This window comes from Megalobrama amblycephala, linkage group LG2, assembly GCF_018812025.1.
Source record: "Megalobrama amblycephala isolate DHTTF-2021 linkage group LG2, ASM1881202v1, whole genome shotgun sequence".
NCBI classification, from domain to species: Eukaryota; Metazoa; Chordata; class Actinopteri; order Cypriniformes; family Xenocyprididae; genus Megalobrama; species Megalobrama amblycephala.
The window spans coordinates 41,936,390-41,954,530 of NC_063045.1; the positions used below are offsets into that span (position 1 = coordinate 41,936,390).

The following is an 18,141-nucleotide window of genomic DNA, read 5'->3' on the forward strand; positions in this document are numbered from 1 at the left end:
AGTTTTGCAAGTATCTGAACTTAAAAACATTTCTGCTTCACACAATGTGCAGCTAATGATGGATTGACTATACATTATCTTGCTTATTATGCTGCTTACCAAGTAATTAAATAAATGGACATTATATATTGATTTGTGCTGAAATTATTTAAAAACGTCAGAACAAAAAGCTTCCAAAGCAAGGTTGTAATAATAATAATAATAATAATAATTATTATTTAAAAATAGGCCTACTATTTCAAAAGTTGTTTTTTTATGTGGTCAGAAAAGCACCAAAAGCTTATATCATCTCATTTGATTGATTCTAGCAGAAATCATCTTTGAATGCAAGTCTTTAAGACAATACAAAAAAAAAAAAAAAAAAAAAAAAAAAAAAAACTCGACATAAGGATGTAAATATTGAGGAATTAGGTCAGAAATAGTTTAGCATAACCTAATCATTTTGTGGATATAGTTAATGGAATATATTAATGTTACAGAAAAAAAAAAAAAAAAAAATCAAACAATTAATCACTGCTGGTGCCCATACCATACACAAACTAGGTCTCTATTGTTATTGAATATTAGTTAGAAGAGTGCCATTTACATTCATCAACAGTCTTGGTTGAGTAGTGGGCTGTTCTGGCAGTCTGTTAGTGTTTACTGCAGCAGGTTTGCCTCCGGGTCACCTTTATTATGACTGTGGAGAACCTGAGGGCGGGAGCGCGCAATCATCACGGTCTGTGATATTTCTCAGGGACGGAGCTGCTTTGAGACTCTACTGCGGCGGCGAGCACAGATTTCCTCTCACGCAAAGCCCTCAAGACTCATTCTTTTTTGGCTTTGCTCACCTCTGGTACCTCTGGTCGATAAGCTCCGCATGATTTAAGCGTTATTGCTCCAATTATGCGACCCAGAACAACTTTTGCCCTTATCTTCAGACAGTTGCTTGCTTGCGTAGCGAGAATTGAATCATATTCCTTTTGATCGACGGATGACCATCATGTTAAATGCTGTTGGATATATACCGGTTTGCCGTGTTGTTGGATTAAACAGGGGAGGCAGCACGTTTTAAAGTGTTGTGCGACATGGAGTCGGATCGATAATGATTTTAATTCGGCTGTAATACTGCTCGGACTAAAGGTAAAAGTCTTCGTTGGAGTAGATCCTGAGAGACTAAATATCTGTGCAGTAGGCTAACCGCAGGGATTAAACGCGAGTGGAATCAAAAGAGCGGCTGATATGGGTGAGTAGCCTACTTGGCATCATGGGATAAAGTTTATCCGTTACCATTGATGATTTATAAAAAATATCTTAAATTTATAATTGATGTTATATAATTTGCCGATTTAAAACATTAGTCGGTTCATTTAGGTACTATTAAACGGTGTTACAAAAAGGCACTCTTTCCCATTTTTTTTTTTTTTTTTTTTTTAACATCTAATTTAGGAGTAAAAATATTTTTTCTTCTGCTATAGCCCATTTGTTAGGCATTATTCATTGCAATATTAAAATCTAGGTGTTAATAATTTTGTATTTCAAATATTATTTTGGCTTGCCTGTCAAAGTGATTGGCTTTTTTATTAGTAGTGGGCTTTTCGACTCATTTTCGCGAATCGGTTCTTTCGAACAATTCGTGCCAAAGTAGCGGTTCGAAAAAAGAGCTTTTACGTAATCACGTGGTCTCTTACATCACAGCGTGGCATAATGCAAGACTTAAAATATCCCGATAAAGCAATTTGTATGCTGTTTATTTCTGTTTTTTCAATTTATTTATTAATAGACTACATGTTTTTGTGACTTGTCACAGTTTAGTTTCTTACAATCATAATTCAGTTCATAAAAAAAAAAACATATTTATTTCTAAAAATATCTAGAACCTAACTAAATTAATCTGCAATTAATTAACATACTATTGGAACTAAATCATGTAAAACTGCCATATAGGCCTATAATCAATCAATCAATCAATCAATCAATCAACCAACCAACCAACCAACCAACCAACCAACCAATCAGTTAACATTTCTGCCATTAAAATTAGTTTTCACCCCATTAGTCAAATACTAACTCCAAATGCTCTTTACTATCAGCTTGGGTAACTTTTTTCTCAGTTAACTCTTTACCGCGGACATGTCCGACTCCGAAATATTATACTGTAACTATACTGATTCAGTTTGTGAACGGCTCTTTCAAACTGGTTTTGTCATTTGGTTAATGGTTCTGGTTCTGATTCAAAAGAATTCTTTGAATTTCGTTCAAAAATCGGACATCGCTATTTCAGCTGAGACGACGAAGTGTATAATGAAGCCTCCTCAGAAAACCTCAACATGAATATGAAATGTCATAAATGTGTCTAGTAGATTAGTGGAGCATCCAGTCACTGAGGAGGTTTTTTAATCTGTTCCATTGACTCCTTTTAAAACCATTTTCTTGCCTTCAAAATCTAAACAATGAAAACTCTGTGATCTTGGTGCTTCTATCTGATTTGTTCCCTAAAAACAGTTATATTTAATTAATGTAATTTTAACCAGATTTAAATTACAGCAAAACCATTTTTACAGTGCAGCATAATTTTATATGTAGCCAACAAGGGAGGCATCTTATAGTCAAGTAAATATTTCTCCAAGTTATATGATTTTCAACTTTTTCTCAACAAGTTTATTTTTTTAAAAGTCAATTTTTACTTTAAAGAGTGTGAAAACCTTTGAGACAACATGCTTCAATAGTATACATTTATAACATAAAAATACATTTTGACATATTGCCCTGACTTCATATTTTATATAATCGGCCAATGTATTAGATAGACCTTGCCTAGTACATTGCTAGTACTGGGTTGGACCCCTTTTCCCTTCAGAACTGCCTTAATTATTTGCGGCATAGATTCAGCAAGGTGCTGGAAACATTCCTCAGATATTTTGGTCCATATTGACATGACAGCATCACAAAGTTGCTGCAGATTTGTCAGCTACACATCTATGGCGTGAATCTCCTTTTCCACCACATCCCATATAGGGTTGAGATCTGGTGACTGTGGAGGCGGTTTGAATATAGTGAACGCATTATTTTCAAGAAACTAGTTGAGGATGATCTGAGCTTCATGACAAGGCGCATTATCCTGCTCAAAGTAGCCATCAGAAGATGGGTACACTGTGATCCTAAAGTGATATACATGGTCAACAACAATAGTCAGGTAGACTGTGGCATTTAAACAATACTCAATTGGTAGTAAGGGGCCCAAAGTGTGCCAAGAAAATTTCCTCCACACCACCAGCAGCCTAAACTGTTGAAACAAGGCAGGATGGATCCATGTTTTCATGTTGTATATGCCAAATACTTACCCTACCATCTGGACTTTCCAATCTTCTATTGTCCAATTTTGATGAGCAAATTGTAATAGAAGTACAAATTGTAGCCTCAGTTTCCTGTTCTTAGCTGACAGGAGTGGCACCCGATGTGGTCTTCTGCTGCTGTAAAAGCCCATCTGCTTCAAGGTTCGACGTGTTGTGTGTTCAGAGATGCTTTTCTGCAGACCTTGAGTTGTAATGAGTGGTTGTTTAAGTTACTGTTGCCTTTCTATCAGCTCGAACTAGTCTGGCCATTCTTCTTTGACCCCTGGCATCAACAAGGCATTATGCCTTGTATTTATATTTTCTCTTTTTTCAACCATTCTCTGTAAACCGTAGAGATGCTTGTATGTGAAAATCCCAGTAGATCAGCAGTTTCTGGAATACTCAGACCAGTCCTGTCTAGCACCCACAACCATGCCACATTCAGTCACTTAAATCACATTTCTTCTCCATTCTGATGCTCAGTGTGATCTTTAGCAGATTGTCTTAACCATGTCTCCTAAATGTATTGAGTAGCTGCCATGTGATTGGCTGATTAGATATTTGCATTAACATGCAGTTGAACAGGTGTATCTAATAAAGTGGTCGGTGACTTAAGGAAGATAATCGGGCTGATTTGGGGCCCAATTCTCCCCATCTGACAATCCTAGGTAAAGTCCAGATTTGATGGTTCTACAGATTATTTTATCAGATTTGAGGTGTGTTAAGAGTGATTGAACCTGCTCGGAAGAATGTACCGATCTCAAATCGTAAATATCCAACATAATGAATATATTCTTTCCCGTCGTCCACCATGTTTGTTTACTCTAAAGTCACGTTTGACTGCTAGAGATTTTGCTCGCAGTGTTCACAGTCGGGACTCTGGTTGTTTGTGAATGGAATCTAAGTGTGTGGTGTGCTGTCTTGGTCACATTCCGGCACTCCACACGCTATAGGAACAAAAGTGTTAAATCTATGTTTTTTTTTTTTTTTTTTTGATTTTATCATCATGTTTGTGGTTCACATTTTGAAAACCTGACAAGATTTTAAAAATGTTTTAGTGTGGGCCAGCCTTTAGATAACATGATTTTACATTTATTCCTGCCAAGATGATGGATTGCACTTAGAAATTGCTATGTTGTCATGAAAATACATGTCCACATGAATCAGATCCATCCTAGTGACCATTACATTGATCACTAGCCCTACATACATACTTCAAGAACCTATATTAAATCTACTGGCTTAATCATCAGAGATCAGTTTTCTAACATAAAATAACCATTCAGGCATGAAAGTGACTCATGTTCATACTTCACCTTTAATACACAGACCTTCTCCCTTAGCTGTTATTTCTAGTTTGGTTTTACTGGAAAGAATAGGTTTCAAAAGAAGACACAAGTGTTTTCATTTCACTTGGTTATACCCTTTTACCCTTTCAATGCAATACCTAAAGTAACTATAACTAAGAAAGATGTGTTAAAATTGCGGTGAGTCCGGTAAATCTTAAAGAGACAGTTTACACACACTGTAAAAAATAATATGTTATATCTACTCAATAAAATTGTAGCAACAGATTACAAGCAATATTATTATTTGAATTCAACAAATAAGAATTGAGTAGGAATTAATCAAATTAATTCCTTTAAAAGTCAACCATTTAAAATGAGAAAAATTGAAGTAAAATTTAGACAAAATATCTGAATAACAGACAGACGTCAAAGATGAATTAAAAATTCTTTAGTTTTTTTTATTGCCAACATTAAAGACATTTGATGATAATGAGCAGAATCACTGAAGAAAGAGAAACACAAGAACTACAACTGACTTTAGCCACCGCCTCAGAAGAAATCAACTGAAAAAACAAGAAATCTCTCTTATCACAAACCAGACTGGCTTTATTTCTGTCATTTGTCTATAGTTCTTTTTGAGAATTAACAGTGGTTTAGATGTTAATGTTTTATTGAAAATATTTGGTTACCATTGTGGTGATCAGTGTTTTCTTTAGTTAGGCAGTTTGGCTTTGCTTTTTGTGTCAGTTTGTGGCTTTTGTAACAGTGTTTATTAAAGCACATAATTTATTGCAAAAGAAACCATGAACAGAAACGATCAGATGAAAAAGTTTTAACAATCTTAAAGAAAAATTATTGACTAATCTCATAACTGACCAAAAGTAGTTATTTGATATTAATAGATCTTCACTAACAAAATTTTGCGGGCTCTTAATTTTATTTTTTTCAATACACTGTAGTTTTTTTTTTCTTTAAATACACAGACATACAGAATCAACATATTAATCTAAACAATGTTGACATACTTCATGCTGCAATGCATCCTGTGAGCCACCATAGTATAAAACTCATGACTCCCAGCATGCATTGCGGCATGAAGTATGTCAACATTGTTGAAATTCATATGTTGGTTCTGTATGTCTGTGTATTTTAAAGAAAAAAAATATTAGTCAATAATTTTTCTTTAAGATTGTTAACTTTTCCATCTGCTCATTTCTGTTCATGGTTTCTTTTGCAACAAATTATGTGCTTTAATAAACACTGTTACAAAAACCACAAACTGACACAAAAAGCAAAGCCAAACTGCCCAACTGCCCAACTAAAGGAAACACGGATCACCACAATGGTAACCAAATATTTTCAATAAAACATTAACATCTAAACCTCTGTTAATTCTCAAAGATCTGTAGACAAATGACAGAAATAAAGCCAGTAAGGTTTGTGATGAGAGAGATTTAAAGGATTAGTCCACTTTTAAATAAACTTTTCCTGATAATTTACTCACCCCCACGTCATTCAAGACGTTCATGTCTTTCTTTCCTAAGTCGAAAAGAAATGAAGGTTTTTGATGAAAACATTCCAGGATTTTTCTCTTTATAATGGACTTCAATGGCCTCCAACTGGTTGAAGGTCAAAATTACAGTTTCAGTGCAGCTTCAAAGGGCTTTATTCCTCGTCTACCAGACGACGAATAAGGGTCTTATCTAGCGAAACGATCGGTCATTTTCGAAAAAACATACAACTGTTTATGCTTTATAAACACAAAATAATCGCCTTGAACGTACTTCCTGTTTCAGCATTCTTCAAAACTATCTGAATAAAAATATCTGAATAACAGACAGACGTCAAAGATGAATTAAAAACTCTTTTACGCTGTATGTCCTACGCCTTCCCTATTCTACTTATGGAAAAAAACTAAACTTCCGCATCATTCGTTCCGTAAGTAGAATAGGGAAGGCGTAGGACATACAGTGTAAAAGAGTTTTTAATTCATCTTTGACGTCTGTCTGTTATTCAGATATTTTTGTTTAAATTTTACGTAAATTTCACTCATTTTAAATGGTTGACTTTTAAGGAATTCATTTGATTAATTCCTACTCAATTCTTAATTGTTGAAATCAATTAATAATATTTCTTATAATCTGTTGCCTCAATTTTATTGAATAGATATAACATATTACTTTTTACAGAAACTTTCTTAAGTGGAAAACACACCACACACACACCTACACACCTCTACACACACACACACACACACACAACACACACACACACACACACACACACACACACACACACACACACACACACACACACACACACCTCATAAAAAATGCCTCAATGAAAAATGCCATAGAATCAAAGTCCAATCCAGTGTTGTTTCGGTCCCCACTTTTCTTTTCTTTTCTTTTCTTTTCTTTTCTTTTCTTTTCTTTTCTTTTCTTTTCTTTTCTTTTCTTTTCTTTTCTTTTCTTTTCTTTTCTTTTCTTTTCTTTTCTTTTCTTTTCTTTTCTTTTCTTTTCTTTTCTTGACAAAAACATGAAGGCATTCTTCTAGATTGACTATTGCCCTGTTTTACTGTCACGATGAGTGAATATTGTAGAAAAATTCCACACTAGAGTTAATACAGGTTTACAAAGCCCCACTAAATGATGCTGTGGGGAGACAACAACCAATAAAACACTGACCTGCAACACACTCATTACAGACACATGAATATTAAAATATGACCATGGAGATAGAAAAAAAAGTTGAGGGCACCTTAAGCATTTTAAAAATCTAACACTATATAACAACAAACTGCCAAAACGAGGGAGAAACGCAGAAGAACATTTAAACTGTCTAAAGATATTTTCAGTACATTTAAGAGCACTACAGTCTCTGAACAAATGACACACGCAAGTTTAACACAGAAAGAATAAAGCAGTTAAATTTTTGCCCATTCTTCTTTGAATTGTCAGTCTATTTATTAACTTACATCGTCTTCTGTGTAGCAGAATAACCCATCGTGTCATCGCGGTCGCGATCAGACATACAGTTCAGTGTCCTTTGCATAACGTTACATTTCATTTGAAGAAGACGTGATGAAATATGTGTGCATACACGCTGCTGGTTCATGTTTAGAGTACTAGAATTTATGAAATAGAAAAAAACTTAGACCGGAGCGAGCGTGTTTATATCTGATATATATAATCCATGTGGAGAACATTGTTAATCTCATCACGGCGCTCCGCGCAGAAACCGCTCTCTCTCGCGTGCCGCGTATAGTTTGAATTCTCCGCTGTAATCAAGGGCTGAATCTGAAATTGCCCCCTGTAACCTCAAATAGGGCATTATTTGAGGGCACAGCCATTTGTAGTGGTGTCCGAAACCATAGTGAACATTATTGAGTGCACTCATTCAGGGACGGACTGGGAATAAAAAACGGCCCTGGACTTTGACTAGGCCCGGCCCAAAGCAATCGGCGCGCGGAAGCTCTACCTGAATAAACAAATGATGGAATGGATTTTAAATTTTTTTTTGGAATTTTTATTCCAGGATAGCATGGAATAGATTATATAATATGCTGTTATAACAGCATATTATACAATCTATTCCATGCTGTCTTAAAATGAATTTATTACTTAATAATCTTAATTATCTTATGCAGTAATTAATCTTACTGCACAAATAATAATACCACATCTAAATGAAAATACACCATTACAAATGTTGCTTCTGTATTCAAAATCTTCAATATTTCTTAATATTAGCTACTGCATGTGGTCAGTTATTTTGCGACATTTAGCGGCTTCAGTATCTAAATTCCGCATTTTTTTTTTTTTTTTTTTTTCTCTCGCCTTCTCAGCCCCACCCTTTTCTTTCCGATTTTTACCCGCGGCCACGTTATGCATATTGTTTGTTTGTTTCTATGCTTCTTCTATCTAACACCTTTGCTGTTGGTTTCTTCCTACTCTTCTACTTCTTCTCCTTACTTGGCGGCCATGGCCAGTGCAGCTGACATCCAACTTAAAGGTGCATTGCTGCCACCTACAGTACTGGAGTGTGAAACAGATTAATGGGGGAAAAAAACAGGTGATGACTGCGTGCGTGGTGGGTGGTGGGCCGGCCCGCTGGCCGTCCTGGAGTACCGGCCGTTCTGTGATTCTCCAGATCACACAGATGGCCAGTCCGCCCCTGCACTCATTCAATCTCACATTGCACCGCAATAACGAGTGTACAGCCGATGTACATGGCTGTCCGAATTCACTCACTCGTTTTCATTCACTCTTGCAAGTGAACAATATAAGCGGATAACATAGGGAATAGTGAACGAGGCTTTAGGGGGTGATTTCGGACTTACCATAGGCTGTGATGCGATCTCAGATGTGCTCTCACTACAGTGCAACAGTGAAACGGGACGCTCTCAGTGACGGGCTGCGCTGTGTTCCGTTGGTTAAGCGACACATACCGGTATTGCGGTATCATCAAAATTCATATCATAACAAAAATAAATACCGGTATTCGGTATACCGCCCAGCACTAGTACAACAAAGTATACAACTGCACAGTATGCAGGGTGCTTCTCTTAAAGTCCACGTGAACCGGAAGTTACAAACGACTTTTCTCCAGTGCTGTAACGTATTTCCAAGTGAAACGGAATATTGAATAGAGGGCAGAGTTTTATTTTAGCGACCCTCCTCTCCATCTCTCCCTCATAGCGGACTAACGGTTGCAGAAGAGTGGTTTACTTCAACCCAAGCCGTCAAACTGACGTTATCAGAGAAGGGGCACCGTTGCAGAGGGGAGGAGCATTTTCAGATTTTGGTTAAATACTACGAAGCCAAACAATTTTTTTGTGTGGATTGACTTGCACGGATGATTTGTTCACCACAAAACTAGCAATTTGAGCTAACAAAATAAATAAGGTCAATTTTGATTTCATGTGTACTTTAATATTAAATTATGAAAGATGACTGGTCTCTGCATTATTGTATTTACAGTTATGAGCTTCTCTATTATCTTATTGGAGCATTTAATTTATTTACAGGCAGTTGCCACTCGCCACCAGACTTTTAGCATTCTTAATCCTGAGCAGCATCATGCAGCCTGTTACTTAAGTGCAATTCTAATGTATATCTGTCTTGCTCAAGAGTTCTTACTGCAACACACTTCATTGCAGTGGATTAAGCTGATTTTACAATCACAGTTGTGCCATAAATAATGCTTTTATAGTATAAATCACTCCTTTTGTTCTGCGCTCCACATCCTGAGTGAGGCACAGTTACAGCACTCTTCAATCTCACAATTAATGTGTGTTGAATCTATCATTTTAATATTGCAGCTTTAGTTTGACTGGGTAAATTATGTGCTTGAGCCGTGGTCACGTGTGGATAAAATCCAGCATCCCAGCACTGGAATCAGTCAAGTGTTTGGAGCACCGTTACTATCTCTTGTTAAATACTGGATGGATTCCATCATGCTGAGTGATCTATTTAACTACCCTAAAATGTCATTATCCTAAAACTTTTTTTATTAAAGAGCAGGTCTTGACTAGGGCTGCAACAACTATTCGATAAAATCGATAATAATCGATAATGAAAATCATCGACAACGATTCTCATTATCGATTAGTTGGCTCCGCCCACCGTGCACGGAAGACTTCCGCCTTCCGTCGCGTCAAATTACAGCACTGAATAACGCATTTCTATTGACAAAAATGCATCTAAAAATAGTGGAGGAAAGGTACGAGATCAAAGTTGATCAAAACATGAGAATTCTTTATTTTAAGCTTCAAGCTAATGCATTAGCGTAATGGCTTGCCCTGTCAGGCGCTTTGAGAGATGCATGTGTCCATCCTCAGCGCGAAAAGTTAATTCTATGGCTATATCCTTATCTGTAAATGTTACAAATTCACACAAACATTTCCATTTTGCATAAAGGCTCGTCCTGACAGTCTGTGTTAAACTTTAAACTTTACTGAATGAGCGCCGACGCGCACACCCACGTCAGACTGACGGAACTCAGTAGAGAGGGAGACAATATTCAGTGCAAAAATATTAATTTTGCTGAAATATCTGTTGTTTAAAGTTAAATTTAGATTTAAAAATCAACATGTCACTCAAGTATTTTATGATAGTAGTAACTGTAAAGGGAGAACTAATTGAAAATAAATGTAAGACGTTTCTTATAGCCTAGTAACAGGATAAAGAAATGACAGTAAGAGGTGATCCTGCAAAACATTTATCTTGCCTGTTGGTTAACACTGAGTTTGTGTTTTTCTTTATTATCTTTATTACTATTTTCATTTTTAATGTAGAGTAGAGATTTAAACAATATTCACTATATACAGTGCTAAAGTTATTAGACATCTGATACTATGGTTTGTGCCACTGGTCAGGGCAGCATAAACTATCAGTATTGGTGCTAAAATCATTTTTCATGTTTCTGTAATGGTTAATCCACCAGTATGTGTAGGCTCTTTAGTTACTGCAGTATTTCTAAAGCTACAACATATTTATTGTTGTTATCCATGAATTTTTGATTTTACTGTTTTACAAGAAAAGCAGGAAAAAGTAAAACACTTCATAGTTGTTGTTTTTTTTCTTTTTTAGATGCCCAATTACAGTCAATAAGAACAAAGGCTAAGTTTTTTTTTAATATTATGTGTAAATATTATTTATAAACTATTTGTTGTTTCAGTTTATTTTCCTAATAAATGGCAATACCATTTTTAGTTTCAAACAAGTTCCTAAAGTATTTGTGTTCTCTCTTTATTATGACAGGAAGTCTAAAAAATTAAGCACTGCTTGTTTTCATAGCATTCAGTTGGCACATTTGTTTGAAATACATTGGGCAGGATGTGCAACAGTGTGTTGTTTTTTTGTCAATAAAATAAAAATAAATAAAATTAGGATTTTGATCAGATTAATCGAAGAATAATAATAATAATAATAATAATAATAATAATAATAATAATCGTCCAACTAATCGATTATCAAAATAATCGTTAGTTGCAGCCCTAGTCTTGACATTGTTATGGAAGGGCCATGGTGTGCTCCAGCCAAATAAAAAAGGGTTTTGAAAAGTTTAGAAAAGCTTTGGGTGCAGGGCATATGAGTTTTGGTTAATTTTGTTTTTATTATAGATTATTATTGATGTGGAATGGATTATTAATTATTCTTAAGACGTGGGGCTAAACATGACCCTCTACCATTTTATTGAATTTGCTCTTTGCTTTATCACAAATGATGACATTACATTGTCACTCACTTCCCCTAAAGCTACTTAGGACCACAACTTAATATAGATTAAAATTAAAACATCCTCATATAGATTGAAATATACAGGTGCTGGTCATATAATTAGAATATCGTGAAAAAGTTTTTTTTTTTTTTTTTTTGTAAATTATTTTAAAAAATGAAACTTTGATTTATACTAGATTCCCTACATGTAAAGTAAAACAATTCAAAAGTTTATTTATTTATTTATTTTAATTTGTTGATTAGAGCATACAGCTAATGAAAGTCCAAAATCCAGTATCTCAAACTATTAGAATATTTACATTTGAGTTTCATTAAATGACCATCCCTACAGTATAAATTCCGGGTATCTCTTGTTCTTTAAAACCACACTAATGGGGAAGACAGCTGACTTGGCAATGGTCCAGGAGACAATCACTGACACCCTCCACAAAGAGAGTAAGTCACAGATGGTCATTACTGAATGTGGTGGCTGTTTACAGAGTGATGTATCAAAGCAAATGCAAAGTTGACTAGAAGGAAGAAATTGGGTAGGCAAAGGTGCACAAGCAACAGGGATGACCACAAGCTTGAGAATACTGTCAAGTAAAGCCTATTCAAACACTTGGGAGAGCTTAGTATGAAGCTTTAGAATGAAGCCGGAGTCAGCGCATCAAGAGTCACCACACTCAGACATCTTCAGGAAAAGGACTACCATGCCACTTCTGAAACAGAAACAATGTCAGAAGCATCTTACCTGGGCTAAGGAGAAAAAGAACTGGACAGTGAACAGTGGTCGAAAGTCCTCTTTTCAGATAAAAGTAAATTTTGCATTTCATGTTGAAATCATGGTCCCAGAGTCTGAAGGAAGACTGGAGAGGCACAGAATCCAAGCTGCTTGAAGTCTAGTGGGAAGTTTCTGAAGTTAGTAATGATTTGGGGGGCCGTGACATCTGCTGGTGTTGGTCCACTGTGTTTTATCAAGTGCAAAGTCAATGCAGCCATCTTCCAGGAGATTTTGGAGCACTTTATGCTTCTATCTGCTGACAAGCTTTATGGAGATGCTGATTTCCTTTTCCAGCAGGACTTTAGCACCTGCCCACAGTGCAAAAACCACTTCCAGGTGGTTTGCTGACCATGATATTACTGTGCTTTATTGGCCAGCCAACATGCCTGACCCCTGAATCTATGGGATATTTTCAAGAGAAAGATGAGAAACAATCGATCCAACAATATACAGATGATCTGAAGGCTCAATAGTCCCTCAGCAGTGCCACAGGCTGATCACTTCCATGCCACACTTCACTGATGCTGTAATTTGTGCTAGGAGCAAGTCATTTGCTGTAATATGTGCTGCCGACCAAGTATTGAGTGTACAAATGAACATACTTTAAAGAACTTGAACTTTTCTGTTTTGAAAATCCATTTTTTGATTGATCTTAGGAAATATTCTAATATTTTGAGATACTGGATTTTCATGAGCTGTATGCTCTAATCATCAACATTTAAAAAAAAAAAAAAAAAACTTTTGAAATGTTTTACTTTACATGTAGGGAATCTAGAATATATGAAAGTTTCATTTTTAAAAATAATTTACAATAAAAAAATGAACTTTTTCACGATATTCTAATTATATGACCAGCACCTATATATTAAGAAAAAAATATTAAAAGGATAGTTCACCCAAAAATGAAAATTTGTTCATCATTTACTCACCCTTATGTTGTTCCAAACCTGTATGAGTTTCTTTTTTCTGTTGAACACAGAAGAAGATATTTTGAAGAATGTTGGTAACCAGACAGTTGATGATAGCCATTGACTTCCATAATATTTTTTTTCCTACTATGGAAGTCAGTGGCTACTGTCAACTGTCTAGTAACCAACATTCTTCAAAATATCTTCTTTTGTGTTCAACAGAAGAAAGAAACTCACACAGGTTTAGAACAACATAAGGCTGAGTAAATGATGACAGAATTTTCATTTTTGGGAGAACTATCCTTTTAATGCTATTTCCTGACAGAAGGAAGAGGTTAATTTGTGGCCGTATGTTTGTCATCAGTCTGAATATCTTTATTTAAAAGTCTTTATCCTGAAGGTACTCTGACCATTTTCACCTGCTCCATGTTCAACAATGTCACAAAAGTTTATGTGAATTTTATAGTTTTTATACAGTACTTTAAATTTATTTGAATTAATTATATTATTAATTTCAAGGACTGTCAAAAAATTTGAGGGATTTTTAGATTATTTTTCTTGTTTTGAGTACTATTATTAGCACACCAGATGCATTAACTTCACACCAGCTGCATGCTATTCTGATTTTCTGTCTCACTGTGGTGGCAATTCAGTATATGGAGCTGAAAATCAATTAAAATCATCCTGTTGTCCTAATTAATTCATTCGATGAAAATTACTTATGCCAATAATTCATATTTTTATATCTGATGGTGTTGACATATTGAGGCAAGGAAAAACACATTTTGGAGATAAATACCTACAAACACGCTAAACAGACTAATCCAAAATGGTTCCCTAAAACATAACCTTTTTTTTTTTAAAACATAAACTCTTTTTTTTTTTTTTTTTTTTTTTTTTAAGTTTTACTGCCTGTCTTGCCCCAGTACTCATAAATCAGTGTTATGAAATGGTTCAGGAGTCTCTGGGAATTGACTGTTTAGTCAATACATAGCTGCATTTTACTTTAAATGGGACCAAATCATGCTCAAGAGGGGGATCCAATAGAGAATCTAATAACTTTAGAAGGACTTAAACACACCATGCATTGGCTATTTGTCATATTTCATTTTACTTGAGGGAAAGTTTGAATTTCTAGAGAAAATGACCATTATTTTACATTCCAAGACTAGGCACATTTGCATTTCCTGTGGCCATGTTGGTCTCTCACGTAAGCCATTAATGTAATATTTGCATTCAGTGTTCCTCTCAAAGTTTAGTTCAGAGAGTTAGGAAGTTTTAATATGGTAAGTGCGGTTCTTTTCATTAAACATTTACCTAGTCTATCATACGGCTGAAGTGATATTAAAATTAGTGTTGACTTGACAGCTGAGCTTGATGCAAGCAGCGGGATGTCAGTTTTAAATACAGCACTGGAAAAAGAGACCACTGCAAAATTAGCAGTTTCTCTCGATTTATTATTTATATGTATCTGTTAGAGTAAAATTAACATTTTTTATTTATTCTACAAACTACTTAAAACATTTCTTCCAAATCTCAAATAAAAATATTGCTATTTAGTGCATTTATTTGCAGAAAACTACAACTGGTCAAAATGGAAAAAAAAGATGTTTTCTGACCTCCAACAATGCAAAGAAAACAAATTTATATTAATTTTTAAACAGCACAATACTAATGTTTTAATCAGAATTTGGTGGAATAACCCTGATTTCCATTCACAGCTTTCATGCGTCTTGGCATGCTCCCTATCAGTCGGTCACATTACTGTTGGGCAACTTTATGCCACTCCTGGTGAAAAAATTCAAGCAGCTTGGCTTTATTTAATGGCTGGTGACTCTCTTGCTTACATTCCAAAGGGTTTTGGGTGGGGTTCAGGTCTGGAGATTGTGATTGCCTTGACAGGGTCTTGATCTGGTGGTCCTCCATACACACCATGATTGGCCTGGCTGTGTGGATTGGAGCATTGTCCTGCAGGAAAAAAAAACCCAATCCTTCGGGTTGGGGAACATTGTCAGAGCAGAAGGAAGCAACTTTTCTTTCAGGATAATCTTATACATGGCTTGAGTTATGCTTCCTTTGCAAAGACTTATCTGCCCGATTTTAGCCTTACTGAGCAACCACCAGATCATCACCAATCCTCCACCAAATTACACAATGGGTGTGAGAGACTGTAGGTTGTAGGCCTTTCCAGGTCTCTGTCTAGCCATTAGAGGACCAGGTGTTGGGCAAAGCTGAAAACTGGACTCATCAGAGAAGATCAGAATCTGTCAGATGCATTTTAGGTCAAGTTTTAGTATAGTGAAACCGATATAATTGGGCAAACTTCAGTTAAAACCATTTGATTCCATTCTACTTCAAAAGTTCATGTTTTATCCAGGTTTTGCCATTATCTTGGCACTTTGGGTAATAGCCTTAACTTCACCGTAGCATTTATATGAAATATCAGCTTGTCACTGTGCCAAGGAATGTGACAGCTGACTCTGCTGTATGTGCCAGCATCTTCCTAGCCATTTGAAAGGGGTCTGCCACAGTTGTACAGTGTTAAATGAGTGGCTTTTAAATGAACTATCCTTGGATGAGCTATGGCACATGGGCCTTCAAAGTATTATAATTTTCTGAGTAAAAAAGTGGTGTCCGGATCGATTTTTATCTGCAGTATTACTCACAGGTGGCACACTTGCCACCATGGTCTGCCATAGATCTCTGAGTCATTCTACACTGAATGACATTTGCAGTCAAATACTACTCTGCTGCTGCATTTGTAAGTGGCTTGTTAGTTATTCTCTTGGTTTGAGTTGTATCAAAGACATTCAGTGTCAGAGTTTTGGTGAGGAGTATTGTAAAAATTTAAACTCAATCGCCATTGATTGGCACTGCCTTGGTAGATAAGGATCCTACATTAGAGAGGGTTACTGCTATCAGCTGGCAGTAGCAGCAGTTTGTTGGATTGAATATCAAATATTGCACCTGGAATATGAAACTTCTTGATACCAATTTGCTGCAGAATAAAAAATGGAGACCAAGATGCCTTGAGCATTAAACTCCAGCTAAGGTGGGTGGTGTAAGCAAAATATTATATCAAGATATTAGTAAAAATAATTGGTTTCACAATATGTATCACAATAATAAATATATACATGTATGCAAATAATAATGGTTTTATGGAAAAAAAATAATAATTAAAAAAATGCTCAGAAATAATGTCCTTATGACAATTTCCTTGTAGATCTATGATATACCCTATGATCAGCCAGTCATTCATTGAAGTGCTTTTAAACCATTCAAGCATGCAAAAGAGAATTCAGATCGTTACTGGTTTGCTGTCTGTGAAGTGACTGTCTGTGTGCACACACCTGAAATGCAAGCACAGAAGGCCACGTAAATGAACATAAAGAGTTTGGAGAAAATTTTAAGCATGTCAGATCTGTGTCAATGTCCGCCAGGTCTGAAAAAACCAGCAGCCTAATAAACCTGCTGCAGTCTGTGTCATTAATGTTAATTAAAGAACAAAAGAAAAAGAGAAAATCAATCACTGCTCCTGAATGAATCGCTTATAAGGCTTTAATAAAGATTGATTCACATTTCATTTATATAGAGAAGACTATGCAGTGTTATTTTTCATTTGATGATTTTTTTTCAATTTTTGTAGTATTTCTTTACTGAATTAAAGCTTGTAATTTGTTTATTTGTTCTTGTTTTATTACTGACTGTTTACTTGTCTTTAAAAAATGCTTGAACTTTATATTAGTTAGGCTAATAGTTTTTTGTTAAGGTATAAAAATTGTATTGAGTATTGTGAAATTTCACTGGTATATAAAATGTTGGCAATATAAACTTATACAAGATTACATGGGTCAAAAACAATGAAAACAATAAATGTTTCTGTTATATTAAAGATACAGCTAAATTTGAAATTTAGGTAACACTTTACAGTAAGGTTCATTAGTTAACATTTGTTAACTACATTAGTTAACAAAAAACAATAATGAACAATACTTCTGCAGCATTTATTAATCTTTGTTAATGTTAATTTCAGCATTTACAAATACATTATTAAAATCAAGAGTTGTATTTGTTAACATTAGTTAATGCACTGTGAACTAACATGAACAAACTATGAACAGCTAGAATTGTATTAACTAACTGTAACAAAGATTTACAAATACAGTAACAAATGTATTGCTCATGGTTCGTTCATGTTAGTTAATACATTAACTATTGTTAACAAATGAACCTTACTGTAAAGTGTTACCAAAATTTATTACAGTGCATTTATGTGAAGATTTTTTTATAAGAATTAAGTTCTATTTTTTTAACATTATAAAATGGCTTTCAGTTATAATGTAATGTTGAATGGCTATAGTTAGCCTACTCATTTCATCCCCAGAAAGTGAGAAATAAATCGATTAATCATGATCAATTACATAAAAATGTGCAATTTATTAGTTATTTTTTAAATCGATTGACAACAATCCTTACATTTCAGCAGATACTCCTCATAGTCAAATTGTCAGTGTGTGACACCGCCGATACACAATATAGTTGGGGGTTGGGCATTACTTTTAATTTTCATTGATGACTGATTATTGCAGTATGTCCTATTATAGACTGTTATTATAGAAT

At 35.1% G+C, this 18,141-nt stretch overlaps 1 protein-coding gene across 2 annotated transcripts in view; it reads left to right on the plus strand.

Moving 5' to 3' along the window:
• Nucleotides 1–478: 478 nt before the first annotated feature.
• Nucleotides 479–18,141, plus strand: part of lrrtm4l1 (leucine rich repeat transmembrane neuronal 4 like 1) — a 47,758-nt gene continuing 30,095 nt past the window's right edge. The window contains exon 1 of one of the 2 annotated variants that reach the window (XR_007182714.1): nucleotides 479–1,225. Coding sequence is in view for 1 of the 2 variants with exons in the window: in XM_048176321.1 (XP_048032278.1) it covers nucleotides 1,222–1,225 (4 nt within the window). In the remaining variant the exon portion in view is untranslated. The remainder of the gene's footprint in view (nucleotides 1,226–18,141) is intronic. The other variant, XM_048176321.1, reaches the window with a different exon arrangement.